This window comes from Pan paniscus, chromosome 2, assembly GCF_029289425.2.
Source record: "Pan paniscus chromosome 2, NHGRI_mPanPan1-v2.0_pri, whole genome shotgun sequence".
In the NCBI taxonomy this organism is placed as follows: domain Eukaryota; kingdom Metazoa; phylum Chordata; class Mammalia; order Primates; family Hominidae; genus Pan; species Pan paniscus.
In genome coordinates, this window is record NC_085926.1 from 126,961,998 (window position 1) to 126,978,839 (window position 16,842).

Below are 16,842 nucleotides of genomic sequence, written 5' to 3' on the forward strand. Positions count from 1 at the left end.
GGCGCTGCAGGGGGCCCCGGCGCCCGTGCCCCGTTTGGGCTGTGCGCGCTGCCGGCTGGCTCCCCTCTTGGGCTCGCGGGCCCTCCAAGTGCCAAGTCCACCTGACGGAGCCCGGGCCGGGAGCCCGCGCCCCTCACCTGCCCAGACTCTCCGCGGGGGCTCACCCCAGTCACGCGGATCAGCCGCGGGAGGCTCCCTGCCTGCCCCTCCTGGGTGCTGCAGGGCTTCCACCTGCGCAGTGAAAGGCTCAGCAAGGGGCCTTGGCTCCGAACGGCACCTCACGAGCAGGGGTCTTTGTGTTCCAATAATATTTGGTCATAGGAAGTCCACTCAGCGAGTCCATGTAAAATGGGGAGTCAGGGCGGGTGCGGTGGTCCACGCCTGTAATCCCAGCACTTTCTGGGGCCGAGGCGGGCGGATCACCTCAGGTCAAGAGTTCGAGACCAGCCTGGGCAACATGGAAACCTCGACTCTACTAAAAATACAAAAGTTAGCCGGGCATGGTGGCGGGCGCCTGTAGTCCCAGCTACTTGGGAGGCTGAGACATGACAATCGCTTGAACCCAGGAGGGGGAAGTTGCAGTGAGCTGAGATTGCGCCACTGCACTCCACCCTGAGTGACAGAGCAGGACTCAATCTCAGTAAATAAATAATAAAATAAAAATAAAATGGGGACTCTTTGGAGATTGAAAAATAAAGCTACAATGTATGAAAATGAGTTGTCATACTATTTAATAAGACCAGGTAATATTTTCAGCCATTTCATTCTTTTTTTTTTTTTTTTTTTTTCTTTCTTTTTTGAGATGGAGCCTCACCTTTTCACCTAGGCTGCAGTGCAGTGGTGCGATCTAGGTTACGGCAACCGCCACCTCCTGGGTTCAAGCTATTCTCCCGCCATAGCCTCCTGAGTAGCTGGGATTACAGGTGCCCGCCACCACACCCAGCTAATTTTTGTATTTTTAGTAGAGATGTGGTTTCACCATGTTGGCCAGGCTGGTCTCTAACTCCTGACCTCAAGTGATCCACCTGCCTCGGCCTCCCAAAGTGCTGGGATTACAGGTGTGAACCACCGTGCCCAGTCTAGCCATTTCATTGTTAAAAAAAAATAATCTCCATGACTGGGGTACAGTGCTCTCATTCTTAGACCAAACACAGAATGACTTAGGACTTTTATTCCTTTTGGAGTGATTTTTCCAACAAAACTGTGAGAACACAATGGTGCACCCTTACCTGTATGGGTTTTGTTTTTTTGGTTTTGGAGGTTTTCTTTTTGCAGCTTTACCATGAGGAGGGTCCCTTTTGCAAAAATATCTCAGGGCTTTGTTGGCTTTTCTTTTTTCTTTTTTTTTTTTTTTTTTTCTTCTTTTCTTTTGAGACAGAGTCTTGCTCTGTCGTGAGGCTGGAGTGCAATGGCATGATCTCAGCTCACTGCAACCTCCGCTTCCCAGGATCAAGCGATTCTCCTGCCTTGGCCTCCCGAGTAGCTGGGATTACAGGCACGTGCCACCACACCCAGCTAATGTTTCTATTTTTAGTAGAGATGGGGTTTCACCATGTTGGCCAGGCTGGTCTCAATCTCTTGACCTCGTGATCCACCCGCCTTGGCCTCCCAAAGTGCTAGGATTACAGGCGTGAACCACTGTGCCCAGCCTCATTGGCTTTTTTAAAGGTTTTCTTCGTGCAGCAGAGCACTCTCCTGATGCTCCTGGCTGATGCTCATCCTGCTGGTTTTCACTTCCTCGGTTGTAATCCAGTCCAGCCCTGCCACAGCCCCGCATCAGTGGCTCTGCCTGCGATTCGAGTTCTCCCGTGTCCCCCTGACCAACACCACTTGGCCTCCCCTTTTCCAAGATGTGGTTTTGCTTCATATTGGGTTCTATCGGGTTGTTACGACGAGATGGATGAGGGACAGATGCTAGTATAAAGTGGCCAGTTTAATAAGTGGCCCATTTATTAGTGAATATTTGCATGTTATGATAGATTTTTCTTTCTCCCCTATCTTGTAACTGCAGGGACATGGAAAATGAATATTCAAAAGGTCAGGCCCTTAAAATATCAAGAAAAGTGATTGGTGGGGTGTAATGTAGGTTCCCCAAAGCCCAGAGAAGGGAGATGTTTCAATTAAAGGCTTTCGGGGGCAAGGAACAGAAATGCAATTTAAACTAGTTGGGTGTGGTGACTCACATCTGAAATCCCAGTGCTTTTGGAGGCCAAGGCACTGGAGGATCTCTTAAGACCAGGAGTTTGAGAACAGCCTGGGCAACACAGTGAGATTCTGTTGTTTTTTGGTTTTGGTTTTTTTTTTTTTGAGATGGAGCCTGGCTCTGTTGCCCAGGCTGGAGTGCAGTGGTAGATCTTGGCTCACTGCAGCCTCCACCTCCTGGGGTCCCAGGTTCAAGCGATTCTCCTGCCTCAGCCTCCCAAGTAGCTGGGATTACAGGTGTGTGCCACCACACCCAGCTAATTTTTATATTTTTAGTGGAGACAGGGTTTCACCATGTTGGCCAGGCTGGTCTCGAACTCCTGACCTCAGGTCATCCACCCGCCTCTGCCTCTCATAGTGCTAGGATTACAGGATTCTGTCTCTATTTTAAAAATTAAAAAAAAAAAAAAGTAGGCTAGGTACAGTGGCTCATGGCTATAATCCCAACACTTTGGGAGGCCGAGGCAGGCAGATTGCCTGAGCTCAGGAGTTCGAAACCCGCGTAAGCAACATGGCAAAACCCTGTCCCCACAAAAAAATACAAAAATTAGCTGGGTATGGTGGCGCATACCTGTAGTCCCAGCTAATTGTGGGGCTGAAGTGGGAGGATCGCTTGAGCCCGGGAGGTTTGGCTGCAGTGAGCCAAGATCATGCCACAGCACTCCAGCCTGGGTGACATAGAGACCCTATCTCTTAAAAACAAACAAACAAACAAAAAGTAGCTGAAACAATGAAAACTTTTTTTAAAATTCCCCTATAATAAGAAGTACAGAGATGGGTGGCCCTAGGGCTGATGAACTCAACAGCTAAAAGACGTTAAGGCGTTTGTTCAGCTACTCAGTAATTCTCTCAGACATTTTTTCATGTCACAAGACGGCTGCTGCAGCTCCAAATATCACATTCTTACATGACAATGTCTAAAGGCAGGAAGGAAGGGGCATTTCTTTTCCTAGAGGTTTTTTTTAATAAGGATGAAAATCTGTTCCAGAAGATTTTGCCTTGAGTCCCATTGGCTAAAACTGGGTTCCATGCCTGTGCCCTAGCTGCAAGGGATGCTGGGAATCTGAGTATCTAGCACTTCCTCCTGGACTGTGGCAAGCTGACTCTGCCAGGGTGACAATGGGTGTTCATAGACAGCTTGCCCATGTACAGTGGGGAATGGAAGAGTCCTGTACTCTCCTCCTCAATGCCTGTGTCTCTCCCACCGCTCAGGTCAGAGGATTCCCAGCTCCCAACCCCGCAGCCAGCCAGCCCAGAGCCAGGAGACAAGAGTAATGAACCTGAAGATGCTGGGACCAGAGACCCAGACCCCACTCCAGAGGGAGCCTGGCAGTCAGACAGCAGCTCTGGAAGCAGAGCCCTGGATGAAGGTTTGTCCCTGTGCGCCCAGTCTTCCCACCAGGCTCACAGTCCCTCCGGCTGTGCTCAGCCCTGCTCTCAAGGGCCTGTCTGCATCCATGCTACCACCAGCCTCCAAACAGAGCCCACTCCCACCAGGTGCTCAGGCTGGGCTGGGGCCCTTTTCCCCAGCCCCATCATCCTAAGAACCTGGGCCTGGAGAATCTGGGGTGTGTAGAGCCATCAGGAGGTCAGGATACACCGAGACGTTCCCAAACTTGCCAGGTGGCCAGGGTCACCTTTAAAAGCATGGATGCAGGCTGGATGTGGTAGCTCACGCCTGTGATCCCAGCACTTTGAGAGGCTGAGGCGGGTAGACTGCTTGAGCTCAGGGGTTCGAAACCAGCCTGGCAACATGGCAAAAGCTGGTCTCTACCAAAAATACAAACAAATTAGCCCAGTGTGGTGGCACATGCCTGTAGTCCCAGCTACTCGGAGGGGGAGTGGGGGCTGAGGCAGAAGGATCACTTGAGCCTGGGAGGTAGAGGCTGCAGTGAGCCAAGATTGTGCCAGTGCAATCCAGCCTAGGTGACAGAGTGGGGCCCTGCCCCCCTAAAGAAAAAAGAAAAACGTGGATGCCCAGGCCCACCCCGGATCTCTGCATGTGATTCTCTGGGGTGGTGGGGGTGGGGTCATAAGCCTGGTTTTGTTTTTAAACAGCTGTATCAGTTAGGACATCATTTGTCTCCCAGTGTCAGATCATTCAGCCCAAACTGGCTTAAGTTAAAAGAGAATGTATTGGTTCACATAACTTAAAAAGTCCACGCAAGCTTCAGGCACAGCTGAAGTGTCAGCAGTGCAGCTGTCTGGACTCCTGGCCCTGCGTTGCTCTACAGTGATTCACTTCACAGCAGGCACTCCCCTCATAGTGGCAAGATGGTCACCAGTGGCTCCAGGCCTGGTCCTCTCAACTCCCAAGCCAGAAGCATGGAGGGCATTTCTCTTCCCTGCAAGTTTTGAGTCCAAGTCTTGGGTTAACTCCAGTGGCTCCCACTGGGTCCCTTGCCCTTCCTGAACTAGTTGCAGAAGAGGCTGCACTCAGCCTGGCCGGGCCTGACTCAAGTGCCCCTGGAGCTGGGTGGAGAGGAAGAGGAGGGAGTGGGACTCCCCTGGGGACGGGGATGGGGACTGAGGTTGGGCAGCAGAACACCAGGGGGCCACACAGACCCCCAGGCTTCCTGATGCTGACACAGGTGGGAGCCCACCGTCAAGGCCAAGCAATACTGTGGACCGCAGATAGTCACATGTGTCACACCCCCTTCCTCCACACTACTCCAAACATTAGACGCCTGTAGTTCCCTGAGCATTGAAAATCTGTCCATCCTGGTGCCTGTACCGTGAGGAGCCCACCCCAGCTCCTAAGAGACTGGCTTGGCCTTTCCTGACTGGGGTTGGTATGGCCTAAAATGGAAATAACACTTACCTCTGAGACCACAAACAGGGCCTGGCTTGTGTCATCTTAGAAAAGAGGGAAGAAGCCAGGCACGGTGGTTCATGCCTGTAATCCCAACACTTTGGGAGGCTGAGACAGGAGGATCACTTGAGCCCAGGAGTTTGAGGCTGCTGTGAGCTATCATCACACCACTGCACTCCAGCTTGGGTAACAGAGCGAGACCCTGTCTCTAAAAAAAAAAAGAAAAAGAAAAAGAAGAAAAAGAAAAGAAAGAGAAGAAAAAGAGAGCATTTCTCCCCATGTCCCTGTGTAAAGTCCCAGGAAGGGGCTCTGACTGGCCAGCTTCACTCCTGGGCTGGTCACATTACAAGGAGACAGAACCAGCCTTGGTGGCCTCACTGCACAGGAGCCTGGGATGTGGGGGGTGGCTGTCTCAAGAGGGGACATGGCACAAGAGCCCTCCCCTGGGGCTGTGCTGCACATGTCCCCCTGGGGAGGGATGCCTGGTTCCCCACCCTTTGTCCTGCATCCCCACATCCTGTGCTTCCCCAGCAGTGGACGAGCAGCTGTTCCGCTCCGTGGAGGGCCAGGCCGCCTCTGACGAGGAGGAGGTGGAGGAGGAGAGGTGGCAGGAGGAGAAGAAGACGCCGGCAGCGGAGGCCAAGACACTGCTGGCCCGGCTCTCCAGCTGCAGAGGCAGGTGTGTGGCCCGTCCAGCGTCAGCCACTGTGGGCTGCAGGCTCCAGAGGTGTCTGGGGAAGCCGGGAGCACCTGGGAGGCTGGTTAGCCTGGCTCAGCCACCTCCCAGCCCCTCTGCGACTCTGTCCCCTTGTCCCTCAGGGGGAGGTGTGAAGGCCCACCAGCCTGTAGAGGATGAAGTGGGATGACCTTCCAGGGCACACCTCGTGGCTGGCTTTAATTCCCATTCGTGCTTTCTCACCAGCACCTGCACTGGAGCTCTTGTAGCACTCCCAGACACCAGTGTTCCTCTCAGACCCTTTCCCAACCCATCACCCCTCGCCACACACCATTTTCACAGCTCTCCAGCCTGGCCCCGGGCAGGTGCTGGCTCCCTGTTTCATCCTCACCTCCACCCTCATGGGGACCGAGGACAGGCCCAGGACACCTGGGACACCTCAGACAAGTCACCTGGCTTCTCCGAACCTCAGTCTTGTCTCTAAGATGGGATGGTGACACATGTGTGGCAGAGGCTGTGTGAGGATTTGAGGTCAAAGATATACAATGCCTAACAGGTGCCTGGTGCACAGTAGGTGGGAATGCCAGTGGGGGCAACAGTTATTGATGTATGGTAAAATGCTGTTGATTTTCTGGGGTTGTTTTTACCACCAATTCTTCATGTCAACAAGCACTTATGAAGCACCTACTACATGCCAGGCAAAATCTGAGGCACAGGGAAAATCGCAGTAAACCAGACAGTAGCCTCTTCTTCTGGATCCTCTAGCGAGTGTGACAGGTGTGAGGAAGAGGGGTCACACAGGGACAGGGACAGAGGCGGGGCAGGGAGATGCAGGGAAGGAAATGAGGGAATAAGCAATGCAGATGCTGGGGGAAGAGCATTCCAGGAAGAGGGAAGAGCAAGTGCAGAGGCCCTGAGGCATGTTGGCGGGACCGCCAGGAGGCCACTGTGGCTGGAGCAGTGTGAGTGCAGGTGGGTGGGAGGGAAGGTCAGAGAGCTCATGGGGCAGATCAGGTGAAGCCTTTGCCTTTTCCTCAGAGTGAGATGGGGGCCATGGGAGGGTGCTGGGCAGGCAGGTGCCATGGCCTGGCTTTGCTTTAGGAGGCCGACCACACCACCACCACCTCTCCGAGGCTGGACAGAGCGGGCTCTGGGAAGCAGCCCCCTGCAATGCGGGCCCTCTCCTTTGCTGCAGGTGTGATGACCAGACGGCGGAGAAGCTCATGACTTACTTTGGTCACTTCGGCGGTGCCGACCATGCCCATACCCTGGGGGAGCTGGAGGCCTGCATTGCCATGCTGGTGGAGCAGCTGAGGACTCAGGGCTGCGGTGGGAGGACCCTGGGGACCTCTGGGGAGGAGGTCAGCAGAGCCTAGAGATCAAAGGCTGGAGCAATTCTAGAGGATCTCACAGCTGGAAGGGTCTGAGGGATTGCAGCCAAGTCTTGTGCCTCATTCCCAGATGAGTAAACCAAGGCCCAGAGGGAGGTGATTTCCTCTGATTTAAATTTAATAAGAAATATTTTGGTTGCAAATTAAAGGATTCCACCTCAAATTAGCTTGATTGCAAAACAGATATTGGAACATGGAGCTGAGAAGAAGATGGTCTGGGCTTCAGGCACAGCTGGGTCCAGGGACTCAGACCAGATTGTCTCCATCTATCTGCTGTGTTTTTCGGTAGGAGGTGGCCTCACTTTCCCCTACTTCAAAAGGGCTTACTCCATATGATGGGGGAAGGGAAGACAGGACCATGAACAGCCCTAGACTTCCATCAGCCCACCTGGGAAGCCCTCACAGGAAAATGAGTCTCATTCCTAGTACATGAAATCTCAGGGAGGAACTCCGATTGGCCACCTCAGTCATGTGCCCGTCCCTGAGCCAATCCCTGTGGTGGTGGGGCGGGTTCAGTGATTGGCACTGCCACCAAAGTCAGATGAAGTGGAGCAGGGGCAGTTTCCCAAAAGAAAGGAAGTGTGGTAGGAAGAAGAGGGAAAGGGGGGCCGAGCATCCAGCTGTCTCCATTTCAATACGACCAGTTCGCATTTCTCGTTCTCTCTACTCCATAGGAAAGTCTCTACTCCACAGTAGCCAAGTGTGCAATGCTGTTGAAAGTTGTCATTTCACTAAGCCCTAGCCCACTGTGCTTTTACAAACTGGTTTTGACACAGTTTTATATTTATACATCTGAAATTCTAAGTCTGTACTGCTTTTTACTTATATATGGCCTGATGAAGTCCTAGTTCCTTAAATAACTTTTTAAAAATGATACCAGCTGACTTGTACAACCCATGAATCACACGCTTGGTGCTGATGTGCTCTGTCTTATTTTATGTTCAAAGGGCCCAATGAGGTAGGAAACGGTTTGAGAGAGGTCAAATGGGCTGGGCGCCCATGCCGCATCCACGCCAGTGTGCCCACCTTGAACCAAGGCAGCCACACCACTCCACCCTGAGGCCAGGGGTTGAGTCACTGGGGGCAGGAGGGAGCAGAGGGGCCTGTTTGGGCTCCAGCCTCTTAGTGCATGAAATCAGAGACCAAGACAGAAGGTAGCAGGCCCTGGAGCGCTGCAGTAGATTGGACAAAGACCAGGACTATGCAAACATTCTGCTGAAATGTGCAAAAGGAAACAAAGTTGAATGTCATTACAGGGCAAGCCAGTGTGGCTGCAGCTAAACCTTCCAGTGAGATCGGGTCTGCACCACCTCCAGCTTCTGGAACCCTTGGCACCGGGATAGGGCCACCCCTCACTTACTCCCCAGAGAAGGCTGCTAACACCAAGTAGCATGGCATGGCGGTTATGTGCTGAAGCCAGACTGCCGGGATTCAAATCCTGACTCCATTTCCTATGTGACCTTGGAAAAGTTACTCAACTTTTCTGTGCCTCGGTTTCCTCACCTGTGAAATGGGCGTAATAATGGTACTATACACATGTATCAAACAGGTGAACACTTGTGGTGAGTGCTCAGCAAACATGCGCCACGGCTGTCCCTGTTTCTAGCACTCTTCTGTGTTGTGCAGGTCTCCTAAGTTGAAAGTTGTTTCTACATTTTCTCCACCACCGCTCTGGTTTCCTGGAGGCCTTGATCTTGCCTGCCCAGGCACCCCTCAGGAAAGTCATAGCCCTGTGGCTGGGGAGGGTGGAGTGTTGTGGGCCATCAGGAAATAAACTGGCAGTCACAAAGTTCTGAAGGGCATAGCCACCCCTTTTCTAAGGATATTTAAAGGAAACAGGGCTTGGAGGATCCTAAAATTAGCCGGCCTTCCAGTCACATCCCTAAAGAGCAGAGGCACTGGGCCTTCCCTCTTCCTGCCCAAGCCCAGGGTGGACCCTGAGTGCCCTCAGGCACCACACTTTCCACTGCTTCTCTTTCCCTCCATTGGTGCCAGGGGAAGGGACTGCCTCATGCCTGGCATGCCTGCTTTAGAAGGCAGGGGCCACAAAACACTTTGTGACTGCCTGGCATCCTAGTGTTACTGGGTACAACTGACAGTTTAGGTGGCCCCCTGGCCAAGAGTGGGCCCAAGACTCGGACTGGGCCAACCACGCCCCTCTCCTGGGGCTCTCCATGCTGGGGGATGGGGATGGCCAAGGGTCTTTCTCGGCTGTGGCTCTTGGATAAGAGGCTTGGGACACTCCCACTGTCTCAACCCTGTCCCATTCCTGAGGTTCTCCAGCTGCTAGTCCATTCTGGGATCTGCCCACTAGCCTGCCATAAATTTCCTCTCTGTGTAAGCTAGCCAGATGGGCTTCTGCAGCTTCCCACTAAACTTAATTTGTTTGAAAGAAACAAAACCAGAGAAGAGAAGGGAGAATGGAGTCCTTAGAGTGGGAAACAAAATATACAACTCTTACATCAGTCCAACCCGCTGTGTGGCTTTTGGCCACACACTCAGCTTCTCTGGGCCTCAGCACCAGCCTCGGGGAGATGGAGTAGTTGATCCTGCCACCTGGAAGGCTGGGAGAGGCCAGCAAAGTGAGCACTGAGCCCCTTCTCTCCCCAGGCAGAGTTGCAGCAGAAGGTGGAAGAGAATGAGCACCTGAGGCTGGAGCTGCAGATGGTAGAGACCGAGAGGGTGCGGCTGTCCCTGCTGGAGGAGAAGCTGGTGGACGTGCTGCAGCTCCTGCAGAGGCTCCGGGACCTGGTAGGCTCACGGGAGAGCTGCCACACTCAGGGAAGGGAAAGGAGCTCTTGGGAGGGAGTCCCACTTGTGTCAGGCACCAGGCTCTAGGCTCTCCTTACAGTAGGCAGCTGTTATCCCATTTTACAGATGCAGAAATGGAGGCTCAGAAGAACCAACCAAAAATAGGGTTAGGGGGGCTCCCCAGGTCATTTTAAGAAGCTAATAAAACTCTTCTATGTATCCTTTTCTGGTTCTGTTCTCAAAACCAGAAAAGGATAAATGGAAGAAAGACAAGAAAGGAAAATTATAAACTAATGTGACATTTAAACATGGATGCAAAATTATTAAATACAATACTAGCAAACCAAATCTGGCAGTGTTTAAAGAAATGCAACATGACCAAGTTGGACTTATCCTACAAATTCAAGGATGATTCCACATCAAAAAATCTATTACCAAAATACACCACATTGCAGATTAAAGGAGAAAGACCAAATGGTCATCTCAATTGATGCAGAAAAGGAAGTCAATAAAATTCAATCTCCTTTGATTATAAAACCCCTCAGCAAATTAAGAATAGTAGGGATCTTCCTTCACCAGATAAGGGCTCTCAACCAAATACTTCATGCAGATCTCACACTGACTGGTGACGTGTTCAGAGGAATCCCCCTAAAATCAGATGTGGCTGGGCCTGGTGGTGCATGGCTGTAATCCCAGCACTTTGGGAGGCCTAGGTGGGTGGATCGCTTGAGCTCAGGAGTTCGAGACCAGCCTGGCCAATATGGTGAAACCCCCACCTCTACAAAAAAAAAAAAAAAAAAAATTAGCTGGGCATGGTGGCGTATGCCTGTGGTCCCAGCTACTTGGGAGGCTGAGGTGGGAGGATTGCCAAAGTCCAGGAGGCAAAAGTTGCAGTGAGCTGAGATTGTGCTACTGCACTCCAGCCTGGGTGACAGAGTAAGACCTTATCTCAAAAAAAAAAAAAAATTAAAACTAAAATCAGACTCAAGACAAGAATGCCTGTCATCACTGTTTTCATGTGAAGCAGAGGTTCCATCCAGTGCAGCAAAAGGAAAGAGAAAGGCTATAAGGACTAGAAAGAAAGGAAGACCCAGGTCTGTGGGGCTCTGAAGTAGGCTGTGCCCTGTGCATCGGGCTGCCTGGGACCCGGAGCTGCCGAGGTCCAGCCCAATGTCCACATCCTAGGCAAGCAGAGACCTGGGGATGGGCCCCAAGAGGCCAATCCTAGCCCAGGCAGGGAAGGGCAGTGGTTCCCAGCAGAGGCCATAGGCCATGCAGCCTCACGGTAGATGATGCAGCCCCTCCACCTCCCAGCTGGGTGGCTTTGGCAAATTTCGCATTCTTTCCCAGCATTGCTTTTTTCTGCTGGTTAAAATGGGCATAATAAAATAAGTTGTTGCAAAAATCAAATGAGCAAATGCATTAAAATGCTCTTAGGGTTATTTCTCAGTGTCTACCTGGGCACAGATGGTAATCCTTAGGTACGTGATCTTTGATGGCATGGATCCTGCCCACTGCCCCACTCGCCCTCCAAGAGTCTCTGGGAAGTGCAGTGTGGCCAGCCTAGGGGTAGGGGGCCAAGAAGGGATGAGGGTGGGGGAGGAGCTTTATCTGTCCCCAGGGAGCTGCCTAGAAGCCTGTAGGGGCCACCAGTTCCCATCGGCTGAACAGGGACACAGCAACCAGTCTAATCCAGCCTTGTTTCCGTTTCTTTTTCAGAACATATCGAAAAGAGCCCTGGGGAAGATTTTGCTGAGCACGCTGGACGCTTTCAGGGACCCCACCCACGGTAGGAGAGCACCCTAGTCTCTCAGAGCCCACGCAGTGGCTGGAGGGTGTCCTGAGGAGGAGACTCCAGTGTGCTTCATCCTTAGCATCTTGTCTGCAAAACAATCATGTTATTCCTGCCCTGCATGCTTTAGAAAGCTGAAGGGGCTTTTAGCAAGAGCAGAGGCACAGAAGCCCCAGGCAGAAGTGCCAGACAGAAGCCCAGTGAGGGGATGGGTGGGCGCCACCGGCAGCACTGCAGCCACATGCGGGGGAGGTGCCCCAAGGGTTTTTAAACCCCTGAATCCTTACAATGGCCCTAGAAGGAATGAGTTGTTATCCCCTTTCCACAGAGGAAGAGACTGAGGCACAGGGGTCAAGTGCTGGCCACGCCCGAGGCTGGGGCATCTCCCTTAAGCACTCAATAACATGGACCCGGTGTTTAGACGAAGCTCAGGGAGCAGAACGAAGCTCAGGGAGCAGAACGGCAGGAATGCCAGCTTATGCCTGGGGCAGCCAGGCCGAGCTCCTGCCTCACGGGGCTTCACAGGCTGACAGGGCAACCAAGAGCCCTTTGCTCGCTGTCCTCCCCAGGCACCACTGGGCAGAGCTCAGATGCACCCACTGCCCTGAGCAGTCCCTGCCCTCGTGGAGGAGATCAGAAATTGTGTGCTCCAAGTCCCCTCTCCAGGGTCCTCAGGGGGAGGTGGTCCACAGAGCGAGGAAGCTGGGCAGGGCTGGGGAGGGGCACAGCGGGTAAGAGTGGCTGGGTCTCAGGAAGGAGGGACAGTGGCTCTGTGGGTGAAGGTGAGCAGACTGATCCTGCCCTCCCTGCCTGCTGTTTCCCTCCAGAGGGAAGGCCCAGCCCTGCAGCCATCCTGGATGCCCTGCACCAAGCCTTGGCTGCCTGCCAGCTGTTGCGGAGACAGCCCTCGGCACCAGCCTCTGCAGCAGCTGCGCTCACCAACCCCCTCCTCGTCTCCTGCTGAGGTTACTGGCCCACCCTGTGGGCACCCTGCTCAGCCTGACTGCCTTTGGACCAGCCTCCATGATCAGCCCAACCACTGACAGCTGGTCTGACCACCGTCACATCATCAGAACTTGAGTCTCTGCTGGCTCCTTCCAAGGTTGAGCCCGAGCCCAGAGCCTCCCATTGCAGCACCTGGCAGCCACCCCTTCCTTGGGCTCCTCCACATTACCTCGCAGCCCCTGCATTCCTGCCACCAGAGTCCACATTAAAGCCCTGCAGTTGCTGGATCAGCCTGCACCTGATGCTGTATCTTTCCCCTGCCCTCAGGGCAGAGATGCCCACTTTCTGACTGAGTCTGACCCCAAATCTCTTCCCCAGAGTTTCAGGATCTCCTCCCCTCCCAGCACTGTCTCCTTCCTCCCACCGGCATGCCTGCTGCAAGGGAGACTGGGCCCAACCTTTGGGATACCTGGTCTGTAGGAAAGCACTCCACACCCCAGGAAATGTTGATGACTAGGAAAGGCTGAGGGAATTCCAAGGAAGGAACAATCACTGTAGGCTCCCTGGTAGAAGCTGGCCTTGAACCAGCTCTAGAGGACAGGTAGGATTTAGACAGGTAAAGAAAGGAGGGAAGGGCATAGAATCTAAGGTAATGGCAAGAGCAAAGGTGTGGAACCAGAGGGGGGCCCCAGGAATGCAGTGCTTGGAGCCCCTGCTCCTGAACACGCATTAACTCCTGAACTGCGAGCCCCTCCTCCTGAACTGCGTCATGGGGTTGCAGGAAGGAGTAGGCCAAGATACCCAGTCTCACCTAACTTAGACTGTCATTAGAGAGAAAGATCCATTGCCAAACAGTGCCATGGGGGTGAAACCAGTGCTAAATGGAGATAAAATAAAGTGTTGTAAGAGCCCAACCACCAGGGGTCTTTCCGAGCCTCGGGATGCCTGGGGAAGCTGCAGGAGTCAGGGGAATCCAGTCTGCTCTGAACCTTGGTGGGGAGGGGCAGGGGCAGAGGAGGAGGTGGAGGGAGGGCCACAAAGATGATGGGTTTCAGGGAACCACTGCAAACGCCTCAGCAGGGAAACACAGGCCCAGCAACTTTCAGATGGTTCCTCTGGAAATGGAATAAAAGAGACCAAGGCCAGTGGCCACCACAGAAAGGCCACGCCCACCCCTGGTCCAGCCAGATGGGACCGGCCCCAGGACCCCTGGGGCCATGTGCAGAGCTGGCCCCGGGGAGGTGGTCTGAGCAGGCAGGGATGCGCCCAGCTTGCTCCTCGCATCTCCGCGGAGTCCACCAGCCCCGCACCTCAGGCTCTGCGCTGCCTGCGGGACCCAGGCCAGGCAGGCTCCCATGTGTCCCAGCTCGGTCACAGGGCCAGCTGTTCTGTGTCCTGATCATGGTGGTGGCTACATGAACCTACACATGGGTTAAAACTCACTGTGGACGTATATGAGAGTTCAAAGCTCTCATATGGGTTCCTTTGTCATTTTTTGGTAGTTCTATCAGTTTTTGCCTCACACTCTTATTAGATGTATACACATTAGGGATTATTACGTCTTTTTGGAGAATTGACTTGTTTATGATTAGTCTGCTCTGTAGGAAATTATTACAGCTACTTCAGCTTTCTTTTTTGTTCTTTTTGTGTGTATGTGTGAGACAAAGTCTCACTCTGTTGCCCAGCTTGGAGTGCAGTGGTGCCATCTTGGCTCACTGCAACCTCTGCCTCCCGGGTTCAAGCGATCCTCCCACCTCAGCCCCCCAAGTAGCTGGGACTACAGGCGCACAACACCATGCCTGCTTAATTTTTGCATTTTTAGTAGAGACAGAGTTTCGCCATGTTATCTCACAGGGCACCTCATCACAGGGGAACTCACACTTTTGCGAGTTTTACCTCCAGGAGCTTTACTATGTTCTCATGGTGAAAACAGAAGAAAAAGTCCCCTCGTGCTTCTGGCAGGAACAGGGGAAAGTAACCATTTAAAAATATGCCAGGACATTCTGTGCTTTTTAACAAAGCCTACCATCAAAAGAAACTATTTTATCAGGGCCTAACCCACTAGGGTTTTATTAGAGCCTAATCAAACTGGGGGAAGAGAAATACCCAACTCCAGTCCCTTCAGCCATCCTGTCCCACCTAAGAGAAAGAAAACCTTAGAAGTTCACAGCCCAGGGCCCAGGCTCACTAGAAGACTGAGATCTAATCATAGGACTATAGAACACATCCCTTCCCACCACATCACTAAAGGCCTCTTTACCTATGGGTAAAAGGTAAAAGTTCCTTTTACCCAGTGCAGCATGCCTGCCTTTTAGCAAAAAATGCAAGGCAGACTAAAAGGCAAAAAGCACAGTTTGAAGAACAGAGCAAGCATCAGAATCAGACCCAGCTATATGGCAGGGATGTTGGAATCATCAGGCTATGAACTTAAAACAACTGTGATTCATATGCAAGTGCTCTCTTGGAAAAAAGTCGACAAATGTAAGAACAGATGGGTAATGTAATCAGAGAGGTGGAAATTCTAAGAAAGAATCAAAAAGAAATGCTAGAGGTAAAAAACACGGTAACAGAAATGAAGAATGCCTTTGATGGGCTCATTAGCAACCAGGACACAGCTGAGGAAGGAATCTCTGCGCTTGAGAATATGTCACTAGAAACTTCCAAAACTGAGAAGCAAAGAGGAAAAAAGACTGAGGAGTGTGGGGGAAAGAGCAGAATATCCAAGAACTGCGGGACATCTACAAAACCTATAACATGCATAGTGAGAGTATCAGAAAGAGAAGAAAAAGACAAAGGAACACAAACCATGTTTAAAGTAATAATGACTTAGAATTTCCCCGAATTAATGTCAGACACAGATCCAGGAAGCTCAGAGAACACAAGTAGGTTACATGCAAAAAAGAAAAGAAAAAAAAAACTACACCTAGGCATCGTACATTCTAACTTCAGAAAATCAGTGATAAAGAACACACCTTGAAAGAAGCCAGAGGGAAAAATAACACCTAACCTATAGAGGAACAAAGGTGAGACTTACATCAGCCTTCTTTTCAGAAGCCATGCAAACAAGAAGAGAGTGGAATGAAATAGTTAAAGTGTAGAGAGGAAAAAAAAATACACCGAGAATTGTGTATCCTGTGAAATTATATTTCGAAAGTGAAGAAGGAATAAAGACTCTCATCAGACAAACAGAAATTTAGGGAATTTGTTGCCAGTACACCTGGCTTCCAAGAATTGTTAAAAGAAGTCCTTTGGAGAGAAGGAAAATTACACAGGTCCAAAATCTGGATCTACATAAAGAAAGGAAGAGCTTTAGAGAAGGAATAAATAAAGGTAAAATAAAAACTTTAACTTTTCTTATTATTTGATCTAAAAGACAACAGTTTGTTAAAAATATTAATAGCAACAGTGTAGGCAATTATTATAGTTGACATACAAGTGAAAGGGATGACAGCAATGATACAAGGGACAGGAGAGAAGAACTAGGAATATTTTGTCATTATAAGGTATTTGTACTACCCATAAGCAATACAGTATTATTCGAAAGTGGGCTGGCCAGGCATGGTGGCTCACGCCTGTACTGCCAGCACTTTGGGAGGCTAAGACGGGCAGATCACTTGAGGCCAGGAGTTTGAGACCAGCCTGGACAACATGGCGAAACCCTGTCTCTACTAAAAATGCAAAAATTAAGCAAGCATGGTGTTGTGCGCCTGTAGTCCCAGCTACCTGGGGGGCTGAGGTGGGAGGATCGCTTGAACCTGGGAGGCAGAGTTTGCGGTGAGCTGAGATGGCATCGCTGCACTCCAAGCTGGGCGACAGAGGGAGACTTTGTCTTAAAAAAAAAAAAAGAAAGAAAGAAAGTTGAAGTAGCTGTAATAATTTCAGACAGAGCAGACTAATGATAAACAAGTCAATTCTCCAAAAAGACATAATAATCCCTAATGTGTATACACCTAATAAGAGTGTGGCAAATATGTGAGGCAAAAACTGATAGAACTACCAAAAAAATGAATTCACTATTTTTGTTGGAAACTTCAACAACCTCTATCAGAAAGGGACAGATCCAGATCCGGCAGGCAGAAAATCAGTAAGGACATAGTTGAACTTAAGAGCACCATGTGTCAACTGGGTCTAAATGACATGGATAGAATACCCAAGAACAGCAGAATACACATTCTCCTGAAGCTCACACAGAGCCTTCACCAAGATAAACCACATTCTGGGCTATAAAACACGCTTTAACAAATTTAAAAGAATACAAATCATACGATGGGCT

At 51.2% G+C, this 16,842-nt stretch overlaps 2 protein-coding genes across 5 annotated transcripts in view; one reads left to right on the top strand and one right to left on the bottom strand.

Moving 5' to 3' along the window:
• The window catches only part of CFAP92 (cilia and flagella associated protein 92 (putative)), a 121,005-nt gene extending 118,026 nt beyond the window's left edge, over positions 1-2,979 (bottom strand). For 2 of the 3 annotated variants that reach the window (XM_055110414.1, XM_055110404.2), the window contains exon 1: positions 165-2,979. The gene's annotated coding sequence lies outside the window, so the exon portion shown is untranslated. Of the gene's footprint in view, positions 1-137 lie in introns of all 3 variants that reach the window. The other variant, XM_055110403.2, reaches the window with a different exon arrangement.
• Positions 1-13,906, top strand: part of EFCC1 (EF-hand and coiled-coil domain containing 1) — a 40,137-nt gene extending 26,231 nt beyond the window's left edge. Inside the window, exons 3-8 of one of the 2 annotated variants that reach the window (XM_034957308.3) lie at positions 3,415-3,572; positions 5,549-5,693; positions 6,886-7,051; positions 9,692-9,832; positions 11,552-11,621; positions 12,452-13,906. In XM_034957308.3, the coding sequence (XP_034813199.2) occupies positions 3,415-3,572; positions 5,549-5,693; positions 6,886-7,051; positions 9,692-9,832; positions 11,552-11,621; positions 12,452-12,588 (817 nt within the window). In that variant the 3' untranslated portion in view covers positions 12,589-13,906. Of the gene's footprint in view, positions 1-3,414; positions 3,573-5,545; positions 5,694-6,885; positions 7,052-9,691; positions 9,833-11,551; positions 11,622-12,451 lie in introns of both variants that reach the window. The other variant, XM_034957307.3, reaches the window with a different exon arrangement.
• The last annotated feature ends 2,936 nt before the right edge of the window (positions 13,907-16,842 follow it).